The 14,105-nt window shown below is 27.5% G+C and overlaps 6 protein-coding genes across 6 annotated transcripts; 1 reads left to right on the top strand and 5 right to left on the bottom strand. All coding sequences in view use genetic code 12, as the record gives it.

Moving 5' to 3' along the window:
- Positions 1-5: 5 nt before the first annotated feature.
- Positions 6-1,535, bottom strand: KGF54_004200 (glycerophosphocholine acyltransferase; the record flags this gene model as incomplete). Its single annotated transcript, XM_051764874.1, has 1 exon — positions 6-1,535. The coding sequence occupies one exon, from the start codon at positions 1,533-1,535 to the stop codon at positions 6-8; it is 1,530 nt and encodes a 509-aa protein (XP_051618242.1).
- Positions 1,536-2,210: 675 nt separating this feature from the next.
- Positions 2,211-3,329, bottom strand: GLY1 (Gly1p; the record flags this gene model as incomplete). Its single annotated transcript, XM_051764871.1, has 1 exon — positions 2,211-3,329. The coding sequence occupies one exon, from the start codon at positions 3,327-3,329 to the stop codon at positions 2,211-2,213; it is 1,119 nt and encodes a 372-aa protein (XP_051618241.1).
- A 1,109-nt stretch (positions 3,330-4,438) lies between these two features.
- KGF54_004198 (uncharacterized protein) lies at positions 4,439-7,030 on the bottom strand (the record flags this gene model as incomplete). Its single annotated transcript, XM_051764870.1, has 1 exon — positions 4,439-7,030. One exon carries the CDS (start codon positions 7,028-7,030, stop codon positions 4,439-4,441), a length of 2,592 nt encoding a protein of 863 aa, XP_051618240.1.
- A 417-nt stretch (positions 7,031-7,447) lies between these two features.
- KGF54_004197 (uncharacterized protein) lies at positions 7,448-8,974 on the bottom strand (the record flags this gene model as incomplete). Its single annotated transcript, XM_051764869.1, has 1 exon — positions 7,448-8,974. The coding sequence occupies one exon, from the start codon at positions 8,972-8,974 to the stop codon at positions 7,448-7,450; it is 1,527 nt and encodes a 508-aa protein (XP_051618239.1).
- Positions 8,975-11,338: 2,364 nt separating this feature from the next.
- On the top strand, positions 11,339-12,862 carry PHO8 (Pho8p; the record flags this gene model as incomplete). Its single annotated transcript, XM_051764868.1, has 1 exon — positions 11,339-12,862. The coding sequence occupies one exon, from the start codon at positions 11,339-11,341 to the stop codon at positions 12,860-12,862; it is 1,524 nt and encodes a 507-aa protein (XP_051618238.1).
- Positions 12,863-13,579: 717 nt separating this feature from the next.
- KGF54_004195 (uncharacterized protein) lies at positions 13,580-13,891 on the bottom strand (the record flags this gene model as incomplete). Its single annotated transcript, XM_051764867.1, has 1 exon — positions 13,580-13,891. One exon carries the CDS (start codon positions 13,889-13,891, stop codon positions 13,580-13,582), a length of 312 nt encoding a protein of 103 aa, XP_051618237.1.
- Positions 13,892-14,105: the final 214 nt, after the last annotated feature.

Here is a 14,105-nt window from a genome sequence, read left to right as displayed (position 1 = left end):
TATTTCTATATCTTTTCTTCATTAACAGAATTTTTACCTTTCAGAATATCTGCTTCATCTTTCTTAACTTCACCATCATTATTTTTCCTCTTATCAACTTCGTTCTCCTTCAATCCACCATTTAAATCATCATAATTCTTCACATCTTCGTCACCATTTGAAGCAGTACCATTGACAGGTTTATTCACCGGCGAGAATTGTAATTTCTCATTTTCTTGTTGTAATTTCCCAACTTCTCTTTTAAGTTTATCAACTTCTTTTTCCAATCTTTTACCAAACACGTCTATGTACCAAGTAGCTCCATTATAACTTGCCCATATGAATATAAAACATACGAATGCTCCACATGCATGCTTGTATCTGAACCATATTGGACACGGTAACATTGTTAATAATTGATAACCGAATTGAATTAATGTGAATGCTAATGTTTGCATCCATAAGTATGGTAAACCATTTACGAATTTTCCTAAACGTGTTGATTTGTTTTTCTTTTTTAAATATGAGAAAGATGTTACTTTACCTTTTTCAATTTGATCTTTTCTTTTAATTGTAATGAAATAATGATAAGTTACTTGCCATATAGTATAATATATTGATGTTATAATTAATGATGTAGCAAAATTCCAATTTGATATGGCTGCTATTCCAGGGTACCTTTCTTTAATATATTCTGGACTTAATTCATGAACCATTACAAACATTGTTATTGGTGGCATTACATGTATGAATGAAGATGTAGTTTTTTCAACTGAATGTAAAACCAAGGAATTTCTCCAAGTTATAACTGCCCATGATAAAGTACCTAAAGATAATGAAAATACAGAAACAAATAAATCAGGGGACAGTGGAAATACCCATATAAATAACATCAACAATAAATTAACGTAATAACATAAATCAGCTAAATAATATTGAAATGATTGTTTAAAATAAGTATAAAATCTAATTGGCATCAAAACAATAAATAATCCAGTATGAAAATGTGGGAAATAATTGGGGTATTTACCAATAACAAATCCTGCACAAGCTATAATAAAAACACTCAATGCATAAAATAATTTTTCAGTACTTGAACTTGTTAAATTCTTGTGGATTCTTTCATCAAATTTAACTAATCTTTGATTCAAAATATCTTGTAATTTATCTAATTCAACATTTCCTTTCTTATTATATATATTAAACCTTTCTTTTGTTTTATTTTTCATGACATTTAATCGTTTCTTAGTTAAATCACTTACATTATTTAAATCTAAACCAAAATCAAAATCATTTGCAAACATTAATTTTGATAAATCTAAATATGGGATTGATACTGTTGAATCACTTCTAATTAATTGTGGCGAATGATTAAATGATGATATACTTGCATTTGATGATGTATAAAATTCATTCCCATTGCCATTGCTTTTATTATGGTTATTATCATCATCATCATCATCTATAACGGCTGAATCTATATTTGAGTTTAATTGTGGGGATGGCTTTTCTGTTAAGCCAGGTAATATTGGTTCACTAGGCACTTTTTTCGCCATTATTTCTATGTGTTATGTATGTATTATGAATGTCCAAATGTAATTGATATTTAATTGTAAGTAATAACAGTAATGAGATATTGGTTGATATTTATATTTTGATTATAATATTGTACTAATAAATTATATGAAATTTATATTTATATTTAATTTAGTAGAAATTGTTTGATTTCAATTTTGTGTGATTAATTACTTTATTCTTCTATAATGAGATTGCTAATAGAATTAAAAGATTAAAATGGTTGTTAAGTGGTAAAAATTGTTGGGGTTGTCAAGTTTAAATGTTTTAATAAATGCGATTGATTTGAATGTGATAATAAAAGGTAGTTAATGAATGGCAAAAATTTTTGTAGTTCAAAAGATGGGATATATATTTATATCTAAGAAAATATTAAACTTTTTAAATGATTTGTTTCAAAATATAAACAAAAAAATTTAAAATAAAAAAATATGTCAAAAAAAATTAGCACGTGTAAATATAGTAATAATATATGTACCATGTTGCAAAATGTATTTTAAATCAAGATGATCTACAAATCATAATGAGATAAGAATCTTTAACATGCAAAATTTTGTCTATTAATTAACTCCAAACCTTATTAAAAATTAAACTAAACTAAACCAAAACCAAAACTGTTCAATCATATAGTTGACACAAAGAGCGACTAACTTCAATTATCTCTTTATAGCATCGAAATTATACATTTTCTTATTATTTTTACCATCAGGAACATGTGGATTGATTTGATTATATTCAAAACATTCAAGCAAACACATTTTCAAATTATCTATACTTTTTTGATTTAATTGAAAATGACATGCAATTCTACCACCCATTAATTTTATATTATATTTTTTAGCTCCTAATTCTATAAATAATTTATCATTCATTTTGTTTTTCTTTAAGTCAATAAATACAAAATTTGTATCTACTGGAGACTCTAGTATAATGTTGTGTTGTATACAAAATTGTTCAATTTGTTTTGCATACTCGTGAGATTTGGTTAATAATTTAAAATTATTCTCTATTGCATGTATTGCCATTGATGCCATTATTCCACTTTGCCTTATACCTCCACCATTTTGTTTTTTAAAATGGTTAGCCTTTTTTATAAATGTGGAATCACCAACTAGTATTGATCCCATTGGTGCACCTAATGATTTCGATAAACATAATGATACTGAATCAAAATATGAACAATATTCTTTTATTGAAATTCCCGTTGCTATTGAAGCATTCCAAAGTCTTGCTCCATCACAATGTAATTTGATATTTTGTAATTTACAAAATTCACTTATTTTTTGTATTTCTTCTAATGGCATTATAATTCCATGTAAGGTATTTTCTAAACTTATTACTTTTGTTGGTGCTGCATGTATATCTCCATCATCTAATGTTACATTTTCTATTATATCTTCAAAAGTTAAATAGTTCCCATTGGTTGGTATGACTGGATGAACCATGCATAAAGAGGTAGCTAATCCACCCGCCTCATGTAGGAATATATGAGCTCTGTAATCACACAACACTGAATATGGTGGTTGAAATAAATTAGCTCTTATACCAATTTGATTTGACATTGTACCTGAGCAACAAAATAATGCAGCTTCTTTACCTGTTATTTCACACATTATTTTTTCTAATTTCAAAGTGGTTTGATCTTCACAATATACTGAATCTCCAAATGTTGCATTTGTAAATCCTTGTTCAATCATTCCATATGTTGGAGTTGTAAATGTATCACTTCTAAATTCATTATAAGTTTGTGGAAATTCTTCTTCATCGGCTGTCATATTAAATTAAACCGTTTATGAAGCCGAAATGATAAATAATGTATTATATTATTTTGATTGTATTATGTATAAAGGTGAAATGCTAGATTATCGTACGTGATGTTTCGGAGTTTTTTAAAAAAAAGTATGTACGGAAATGTGCAAAAATAAGTATTGTAAATTTGAATGAAAATCTGAAGATTTAAAGAAACAAAATTAAATGATTATTATGAAACTTTTATATATATACTGATATATCTGAAAAGAAAATCTTATATGAAAATAAATGAATCATATTAAATTTACAAGAAATATATATTCGTATAAGAATTCTTAGTAATTATAAAGCAAAGTAAGAGATTTTTTTTTTATAAAGTAATAGGCATTTATTTTTTACGGGTAAATAATAATCTTACTCATTAAAAAATAAAAAAATGTGTCAAAACTCAACTGTTCAACAAAATTAAGAGGGGAGTCGACTGAGGGGATTGGATTTTAGTACGTAGGCTGAGCTTGAGGAATTTAATTTCTCGGTCTATGGTGGCACTAACTACATTAATTGTGGTGGTATACAAGTTCTAAAAACTTAAAATGACCATCTCGAGGGGTTTTTAAAATTTAAAAAAAAAATACCAACGGTTTTTTCTAGACCTAAAAATTTCTTTTTTCTTACTTTTAAAGAATCTTAGATTTTGCCGTAAAAATTAAAAAACTTACACAATAATTGAAATGGAGTAATTCACTTTAGTACTATTTTTAGATTAGTCAGATCTTTGTATGAAACATTTTTTGTTTTGTAATAATTATTGAGTTAATTTAAAGCGAGCTCACAAAATAAAATATGTAATTGGCTACTTGAACCACCTTTAACACATCAAATCGTTGAGAGATTGATACTGGCGATTGTTATAGTTCACCTACTAAGTCCTGATCCTAGTTATATAAATTCACCAATCTATAAAAGTATCTCTTAGTTATTTAATTTTGAAACATTGAAAATTTGCCATTACTAACCGAAAAAGTTTCAAAGTCAAATGGTAGCATCAATAATAATTTTTCCGCGCGATTTGCTTAAAACAGATCCGTGAGCCGCAACCAATACTCAGATTTCACTTATTGACATATCTTATTTACTTACCCTTGTTTACTTCTTGATTTGAATCATTAGTAGAAGCAAATCCATTAAATTCATTATTATTGTTATTAGCTTGACCAAAAAACTGATGATAATCTCTAGTTGGATTTGGGGAAATTGAACTATTATTATTTGTAGTATTTACAGCACCATTTTGCGAGTTATTTGAGTTATAATTCTGTAATGATGAATTAACAGGAAATAATTCATTTCTCCAAATTTGTGAATTGTTTGAGATAGATCTTGCATGACCGTTTGATGATCTTTCATCTAGCCAAATACTTTGGGATGATGGTGTCATTAAAAACCCTTTTGATAAATTCGATGTTGGGACATTGTTATTTGTTGTTGTATTGTTTGTGTTGGCTGGTGTAGATGATGGATTTGTTGGATTCAAAAATTCATTTAAATTTGATTGATTTGGATTTGTGGAAGTTGCTGTTGGTAGTTGAGTATTCCAAACTTCTGAAAATGATGAACCCGAATTATTAAAACCAGTATTATATAATCTTGAATTAAAATCATTTGTTGGAGTTGATCTAAAATTATTATATAACATTGAATTTTGAGGTAATGGTGATGAAACATTTGGTGGTGGATGTTGTTGTTGTTGTTGTTGTTGTTGAGTTAAATATTGATCATCAAAATTAAAATTTGAAAATGTTGAATCGTTTATCAAATTCGAATTATCAATATTTAACAAATTATTTTGTAAAATTGGTGAGTTTATATTTATATCCATGTTTCTTGTTTGGGCTGCATTTATTTGTTCTAAGCTGATATATGGATGGGTATTATCAAATTGTGATTGATCTGGTAAATAATCATAGGTAGGTTGAGTTTGCATTGGGTTTGTAGGGTTTGGTGAGATATATTGTTGATCATCTGTTTGATATTGTGAGAATAATTGTGGTTGATTTAAAATTGGTTGTGTGGGGATAGGTGATTGTGAAGCATTATCTTCCTCTTTTGCATAAACTTGTCCATAATAATTATGAAAGTTATTATTTGCATTTGTTGTGGTAGAATTTCTTTTGTAATCATCAATAGAATAATTATTTTTCATTGGATTATTGTTAAATTTAGGTTTTGGTAAGGCATTACTATACCCACCAAATTCAATCGATGCTTGATATTCACTTAATTTAACTGGTTGATAATTATCATCTCTACTTAATTTTGCAATTTCCAAAGATTGATGTATGGATACAAATTTTTTAATTTCTGCTTTGAAAGCAGTTTTCCATTGATTTTCAAATTCTTGATAATTATTTATTTCTTGCATAATTTCATCTTGCCATGATGGAATTAATTGTGATATTCTCAACAATGCATCAAATGAGTTTTTAGTTAATGATCCATCTTTATTGAAGATTGATATATTATTATTATTTGAATTAGTATGAATATTTGTTGCTGATAAAGATGTTGAAGATCCATTTGGTCCAGGACTTGGAGATGGAGAATTTTCGTTATTTTGGTTATTGTTGTTGTTATTATTATTATTAGTATTATTGGAGTTGTTGCTACTTGACAGATTAAGTAACTCTATTAATGGTTTTATTTGAATGAGTAAAGAAGTCAAATTTTTCTTTTCTAAAGTTAAACTTTTAATATTTTCATCAATCTTGTCATACTCTGATTTATTTTTTTGCAAAGTTTCTTTAATTTGTTTAATTTCTAATTCAATCTTCGCTTTTTCTTGCTCCTCTAACTCTGTTAAATTTGAGTTTCTTTCTTCTAATTTCTTAAGTTTCAAGTCGTTTTCTTTAAATTTGTTTTGATATAATGCTAATGAGTTTTTAATGCTATTTAATTGTGAGATTAATTTTGATTTTTGAAAAGATAAATTATTTTTTGACTTCTCCAAAGATTTTACATCATGATCTTTCTTGTTTTTGGTATCTGTTTCTTCTTCAAATTCATGTTTATAAAAATTTAAATCATTTTGTAAATTATCCTGTTCGGTTTGAATTTGAGTTTGAAAATTTTTATATTCAACATTTGCTTTAGTTAATTCATTTTGAGTTTTGATAAGATAGATGTTTAATAATTTTGAATCATCAATGTCTTTGATTTGTTCAACAGTTAATGTACTTAAATTTTCTTCCTCTAATGCTCCTATTTTCTGTAAATCTGCTTCTTTAATTTCAATTGGTTTAATAGTATGATTTTCCAAATTCTCCAAATTGATAAATTTTTCAATATTCTCTTTATTCATTGTTTGAATAATAACAGGTTTTGACTTGGACTTGAAATTAGTTATTGAATTATTTGCTATAATTTCTATTGAATAAATTTGATTTGATGATAAATTTTTTAATTTACATGATGTTGAAGTTAATGTTGCTGCTTCTTGACCATTTATGACTATTATATAATATAAATTTTCTCCATTTTTTATTTCAATATCCCAATGAATAACAACTGAAGTATCATTTATTGAATCAATACAAATATTTGGTATATGAGGAATTTCAATATTCAAATCTTCAATAATTTTTTCAACTGGTGTTTTTAATATGGTATAAAACCTATAAAGTAGCCAACAGATTGAAGGTATCACAGTTATGAGCACCTCAATCATCGTTAAATGATCGAAATAATGGACTAACAAATAATACTTAAAATGTGCAAGTTTTTGGTTGCAAATTATTTTGATAAAAAGTACTTGGAAAATGAAAAATTAAAAATTTAATATTATTAAAACAAAAGATTTTTTTTTATTTTTCTTATGTTATTTTTTTAATCATAAGTTTCACTAAATTCTAATACTTGACACTATGAAATTTGACATAAATTCATTAGCGAGTTTTACATCATTTAGTCTATATTACCTTTCAATACCATAGGTTTAAATATTCTACATTTCTATATGTATTAGTTTATATAGAAAAATTGTTGATTTTAGGAGGGAAAAGAAGCTGCAAATTATTAAGCAAACGCAGAACGTGATAACCTTGTCATTGCATAATATTCGTTATTTATTGTATATTTCTATAAATCAAGCCGTTTCATTAGTATTTTCAACTTCCGAATCATCACCAATCGATATAACTTTATTATTTTCCTTGACGAAAGTCAAATAAACCCCTAAAGAAGTCAAATTAAACAAACCCAACAAAAAAAATGGACCAACTATCCAATGATCAGCCAATATTCCACCAACTAAAGTAATCATCATTATACCAATACCTCCACAAAAACTATAAAATCCACTTAACGATCCCATGATTTGATGAGCATTTGATATCCCACTCAAAATACTCATACTACTAATAATTAAACCAATTTGTGATAATCCAATTATACTAACAAATAAGAAACAAACTATAGTTTTTGGATCGTAATGATTGAAACTTGTGTTGATTAAACTTAATCCAAAATTTCCTACTGCACCAACTAAACTTGATATTGCTAATGTTCTAAATTTCCCGATTTTTGAATTGTCGATTAAATAACCCCATAGTGGTGCACTAATCAAAGCAACTGTTTGAGCAACTCCAGTCAAAATAGCCGAAAATATATATCCTTCATAACATGTCATTTTACCAGCCCAATCTCCACTACCGTTTTCACATTCACCAATATTATAATACCAATCATATACCATTAATGGAATAAATATTGAAGTAGCTACTGTGGTTGATCTTGCAGCAAATGCACCAACGTAAGCTAATTGAGCTTGCTTATTTGTTTTGGAAAATTCAAATCCATCTTTTAATATTTCAAAATAAGGTTTATTTTCCTCTCTAGATTCTTCTTGTTGAACTTTTGAATCTGCTTGATAGAGAAATGCATACAAAAATAAAGCAGACAATATAGCAAATCCCATAACTACTAAATATGAATATCTCAAACTCCATTTCATATCAATTTCAGGATACCAGTCTTGGAATTTTACTGGTAAGGTAACAAATGCTGATACGGAAAATATGGCACCTAATCCAGTTGCAATTCCCATTATTGCTGAATATTTCCCATTCCTTTTAACATTTACTTCTATATCATTACCATTTAGCAGTATTGCTTGATAATCAGACTGTTTCCAAAATAATAATTTTCCAAATGTAAAATCAGAATATGATAATTCATTCAATACAACAGTTATCATACTCATACATCCGGTTACTCCTAGGGCAAATATCCCTCTGAAAATAAACATATCAGGTATCAAATGAGAATTGATTATTGCATAACCAAATAAAGCAATTGCTAAAACCAATAAACTTGAGCTTTGAATTAGTTTTGATCCACCATAACCCAAAGTGTTCAATTTGTCATTTAAAGTTCCTAATAAAGGAGCACTAATCATTGAAATTAACTCATCAAAAAAGCCTAGTCCTCCAATTATATGACCTATTTTGGAATCTTTAATATGGCCCAATATTGGTTCAATTCCAATAACTTCTTTTATATAGAATGGTTGAGTTGCTGTTAAAAATACAACTATTGAAATACACGCAAAACCAGCATAATTAAAAGCTATATAATTTAATGATGAATAACCTTTGTATTTAGCTTCAGACATTGTTTCAGTGGATGGGTTTCAATTTGAGCATTAAGTTGAATTCAAAATTATATGTTCTAGAAAAGTAATTATATAATTTTAGAAACTACAAACACTATTAATAGATCTTTTAGATAAATCGGTTAAGACTTTTAAAGTTTAGATTGCCGATCTATGGGATTGATCATGTGCTCTGCACGTGATAACTTAAGACATTTATTTTGACATAAAAAAAATATGTCAAACCAAAAAATTTCATTTTACCGTAAAGGATATATGAAAAACGCAAATTTCAAATTCAAAGCATACATGTTCAATATAATAAGTTATTCATTATTCTAGAGCAGATCATACTTATGATTCCAAAATAAATCTATTTCTGAAAATGTCATTTCAAGGTTTTGCCAAGACAACTTGTATGTATATTATATATAAGAATATGCATGCACTGTGGGAAAAAAGTTAACAACAATAAAAAAAAGTTAGTTATATTAACAACTTTTCCCACTCAAGGAAGCAATACGGCCCACATGTTCAAACTACTTATCTGAGATACAGGAATTTGATGCTAATGAAGCTAGTGTTATCATTCAAATTTCAATTGATGCAAGTTTCGAGGAACTAATTACCATCAGAGAATACTAACTACACTAAATAAGAGACTGAAATTTAAGCCAATTCTAATTCAAGAATTGTTTCAAGTATCGATAGTCTTATTATAATTACTATAGTTATTACACTTAATTAAATCGTTCAACTTATATGAAACAATGGAATAAAATTTAACTTTTGACGATCACTCGAAATTTCATTTTTGTTGTAAATTCAATTTATTTTCATTTTTGGCCGTTATAGAAATTGATCAATTTGTTATTTGCTATTTGAGTACTCCAACTCAAAATGAAATTTCTTATCCAACTTTATTCAAATATTCCAACTCAGAATAAATTTTCAGTATCCAACTTTATTTGATCTTGTTCACCTCATTATTTAGTCCCAGGTGGTTCAACCATTTTGATCATTTTTACATAGTAAACAATTATTCATAATAAAAACTTTGTATGGAATATGTAATTAATAAACAAGTCCAAACTTAAGTAACTTGAATACTTCTTTCAAATTTAAATCTAGAATGCTGATACTAGTTTATTTCTTTTAATTAAGTTCATTTGGTTCAAATTTTTGGTAATGTTTCAGAGTTATAATATACTGCATATAATAGTTTTGTACAAAATGGTCATGTGACTCGGCACATGAGAAAATATCATTCTTCAATTCTTTTACAAGGAATCTCAAATTTAGTTACGAAAATTTATCAAACTGTATACGATCCTTTAAAAGTGCTTTACTTATGCTGTGTTCTCCATATTCGGAAACGTTTGAATCATTCATTAGTAGGGTTTTGAATAAATAATGAAATCTTCTAAATCCTTAATTCAAAATAAATATAAAATTCATCATTAATATAAAATGCCAAGGATATAAAAAAATAATATTATAATAAATCCAAGAAATTATTTGGAACAATAAAAAAAGAATTCATTTTAAATTACTTTCAACGTTTTATATAATAATAAGGGTAGCCCACATGTGTATCTGTGGTTTGTAAATAGCCATAGTCTTTTGATGTTAATTTGATGTTACAATTGATGTTACAATTATTTTATACTTCAAAACGCATATTAAAAGATTTTAGTCAATTTTTAATGTCACAATACACAAAGATTGAAATATAGATGTTATAGTTCACTAATAAATAAATTAAAGAATATTAAAAAGGAAAGGAAGAATCTTGTTCTTATTATTATTATTATTATTATTGAATTTAATTTAATTTAATTAATTTTGAAACAATAACTAAGAAAATTTACGAATTTTAAAATGCAAAGTTTCATAATGCCAATTCAAAATATATTAGACTTTTTTGAATTTTGCTTTTTCGAAAAATTCAATACAAAAGTTGTACAATAAAGCCGCTTCAAAGCCTAGTAAATTGACTAAAGCAATTTAGTTTACTTTAATGCATTTCATTAGGCAATTAAAATTAGTAAAACTTCATAAAAAATTCTTGACGTTTTTGCAATTTATGTAAGTTTTAAGTCACAACCATACCAAATTATTCCCATGTGGTTGAAAATCTCATTGTTATTTGCATAACAAACCACAATTTAATATATGAAACTATAATTCAAGATTCTTAGAATTTATGGATAAATTTTTAACAATAGGTGGTACATGAATTTTGAAAACTACCCCTAATTTTCGAACTTTAATGGTTGCAAAAATATTCATATATAAGTAACTTAAGATATCCAAGGTCCAATTTATTAAATTTACATAGTTCATCAACAGCTTTATTAGTTATCACTCCAACATTTTACAAAAATGGCTTTTATCTTTCCAAAAATTATAAATTTATCTGCTTTAGCTTTAGCTGTTTATTTTTACTTATTTGCAGAAATTATTGCTGCACCAGTCGATAATTCAGTTCCAAAAAAGAAAAATATTATATTTTTAGTTGGTGATGGTTTAGGTCCAAGTGGTGTTACATTAGCTAGACAATATAGACAATATAGTGAAGAATTACCATATAATGATTATTTAGAATTAGATAAACATTATATTGGGACTCAAGGTCATAGATCAAATAGTTCATTAATTACTGATTCTGCTGCTGCTGGTACTGCTTTAGCTACTGGTAAAAAGACTTATAATAGAGGTATAAGTGTTGATGTTAATGGCAGAGCTCTTGGTGCAGTTGGTGAAGCTTTGAAATTAAAAGGTTATACTACTGGTTTAGTTGTTACAACTTCAGTTGCTGATGCTACTCCAGCTGTTTGGTTCTCACATGCCAAAAACAGAGCTGATCAAGATATTCTTGTTGAACAATTAGTTGGTGAAACTCATCCTTTGGGACATATTCCTGAGTTAATTATTGGTGGTGGTAGAGGTTGGTTCTACGGTCAAAATGAAGGTGGTTTGAGACCAGATAATAGAAGTATTATTGATGAGGTTCAAACAAATGGTACATGGACTTATATTGACACCAGAGAACAATTTGATGCATTAGATGATGGTAAAAATGTTACTTTACCATTATTAGGTTTATTTGCTGAAGAAGATTATCCATATAGAATTGATAGAGAAGATTCAGAATATCCAAGTTTAGTTGAACAAGCAAGAGTTGCAATTAACGCTTTGGCTGAAGCTACTAAAGATTCAGAACAAGGGTTTTTCTTATTAATTGAATCATCTAGAATTGATCATGCAGGTCATTCAAATGATTCACCAGCCCATATTGCTGAAACTTTAGAATATGATGATACAATTGCTGAAGTTTTAAAATTTGTTAAAGAAACTGATGTTGATACTATTGTTGTTGCTACTGCAGATCATGAAACTGGTGGATTAGTTTTAAAATCAACTCAACCATCACAATTTGCTATAATAGCTAATGCTACTCATTCTACTGAATATTTAACTGAAGAATTAATTGATTTCCCAAATAAAAACGATACTCAAGCATTAGATGAATATATTAGAGGAGAAATTTTTACTAATGGATTAGGTTTATATAATATTACTGATGATGAAGTTTCAAGAATTGCTAAATTTGTTGCTAATGGTACTTTAACAATTGGTAAAGAAAGTGCTATTGCAGTTGCTTTAAGTAATTTAACTTCATCAAGAGCTAATAACAAATGGGCTTCAACTGATCATACTTCTGTTGATGTTGGTTTATATGCTTTTTCAAATGCTGATTATTTACAACAAAAAGTTCAAAATGTTAGATCAGGTTTAGCTGGATATCATGAAAATACTGATTTTAGTGTTTTTATCAAATCTATTGCTGATATTGATTTAGATGAAGTAACTGAACAAATTGCTGATATTAAATTGGAACATTAGGTTTTGCTAGTGTTGAATCCTTTTTTCAAATTTTCAATTCAAGTTTCTTACGTTGCCTTTTTATGAAAAGTTTTTTGATTACTATATAGTATACCTAGCTTTAATCGACATTTTTAAATCAATTTAAATTTTTGCAAGTGTAGGATTATATTCTTTAATAACTTAAATGCTTATGTAAGGTAATGATGTATAGGAATCACATATTTAACTAAATATGACTACAATATGGAAAGCGTGACACGGCACGTGATTGAGATACTTGAGAAAAATAGACTATTAGAAGAGTTGATTTATGAACACAACATATGTTAAGTGACATAAAGGCAATATTTAAACTAATAGTGCTATAGTATAAAATTGCTATTAAAAATCAGACGTGACAAAAAGTATGGAATAGTACGTAGAGAGGAAGGAAGAGGTAGACAAGATAATATAAACAATTTATAGTTCACGTGATACTTAGATCTACACAATACTACTGGTGCTACCATTTGTTTCATTTTACTACCATATGACGCGCGCATATATTATCACCAAATTAATTTACAACTCTATATACCAATAAATATGCTAACCTACCGTTTCAACAACCTACCAGCTTAAAGAAAGCGTTTCAGAATTTACTTCTACCGTATTCTGAGCTACAAGTTTTGGGAGGTATATTTTTAGTCTTAAAAATTAATGTCTACTTCTATCAGGTCTATTATCTATATAATTTTAATCATAATGTAAAGTATAATCCTCTTTACACCATTTAGCTCTAAGTCTAGCACCGTATAAGTAAAAACTATAAGGAACTAAGATCATAGCTAAAGAAACAAACGCCAATAACCAGCTAGCCCATTGCAATCCCAAACCTTGATACATATATGTAACAAATAAAGGCATTGCTCCACCTAAACCAGATCTTAAAAACACCTTGGTTGCCAAAGCACTTGCTGCATACTTAGCATAACTGTCAAGAATGTAATTGTAGCTTTTCGATACTTCTTCTAAAATGGTAGCAAGAAAATAGTCAGATAAATTCATAAAAATTTAATACTTCTAATGTAGTCATAGGGGGAGATATCTATTATAGAAATGCATCTAACTTATGCGGTGGACGTTATAAAATTACTTGAATCTTGAACACTAGCCCAGTCCTTTTGTAAGACAGTTCTAAGATTAATTATCACAATTGTACTTACTATTTATGCACCACTTACTTTTTAAATTGTGCAGCTATTCCCCAGATTTATTACCT

This window comes from Candida jiufengensis (genome assembly GCF_024610255.1).
Source record: "Candida jiufengensis strain CBS 10846 chromosome Unknown scaffold1, whole genome shotgun sequence".
Lineage (NCBI taxonomy): Eukaryota > Fungi > Ascomycota > Pichiomycetes > Serinales > Debaryomycetaceae > Lodderomyces > Lodderomyces jiufengensis.
This window is presented reverse-complemented; position numbering and strand designations above follow the sequence as displayed.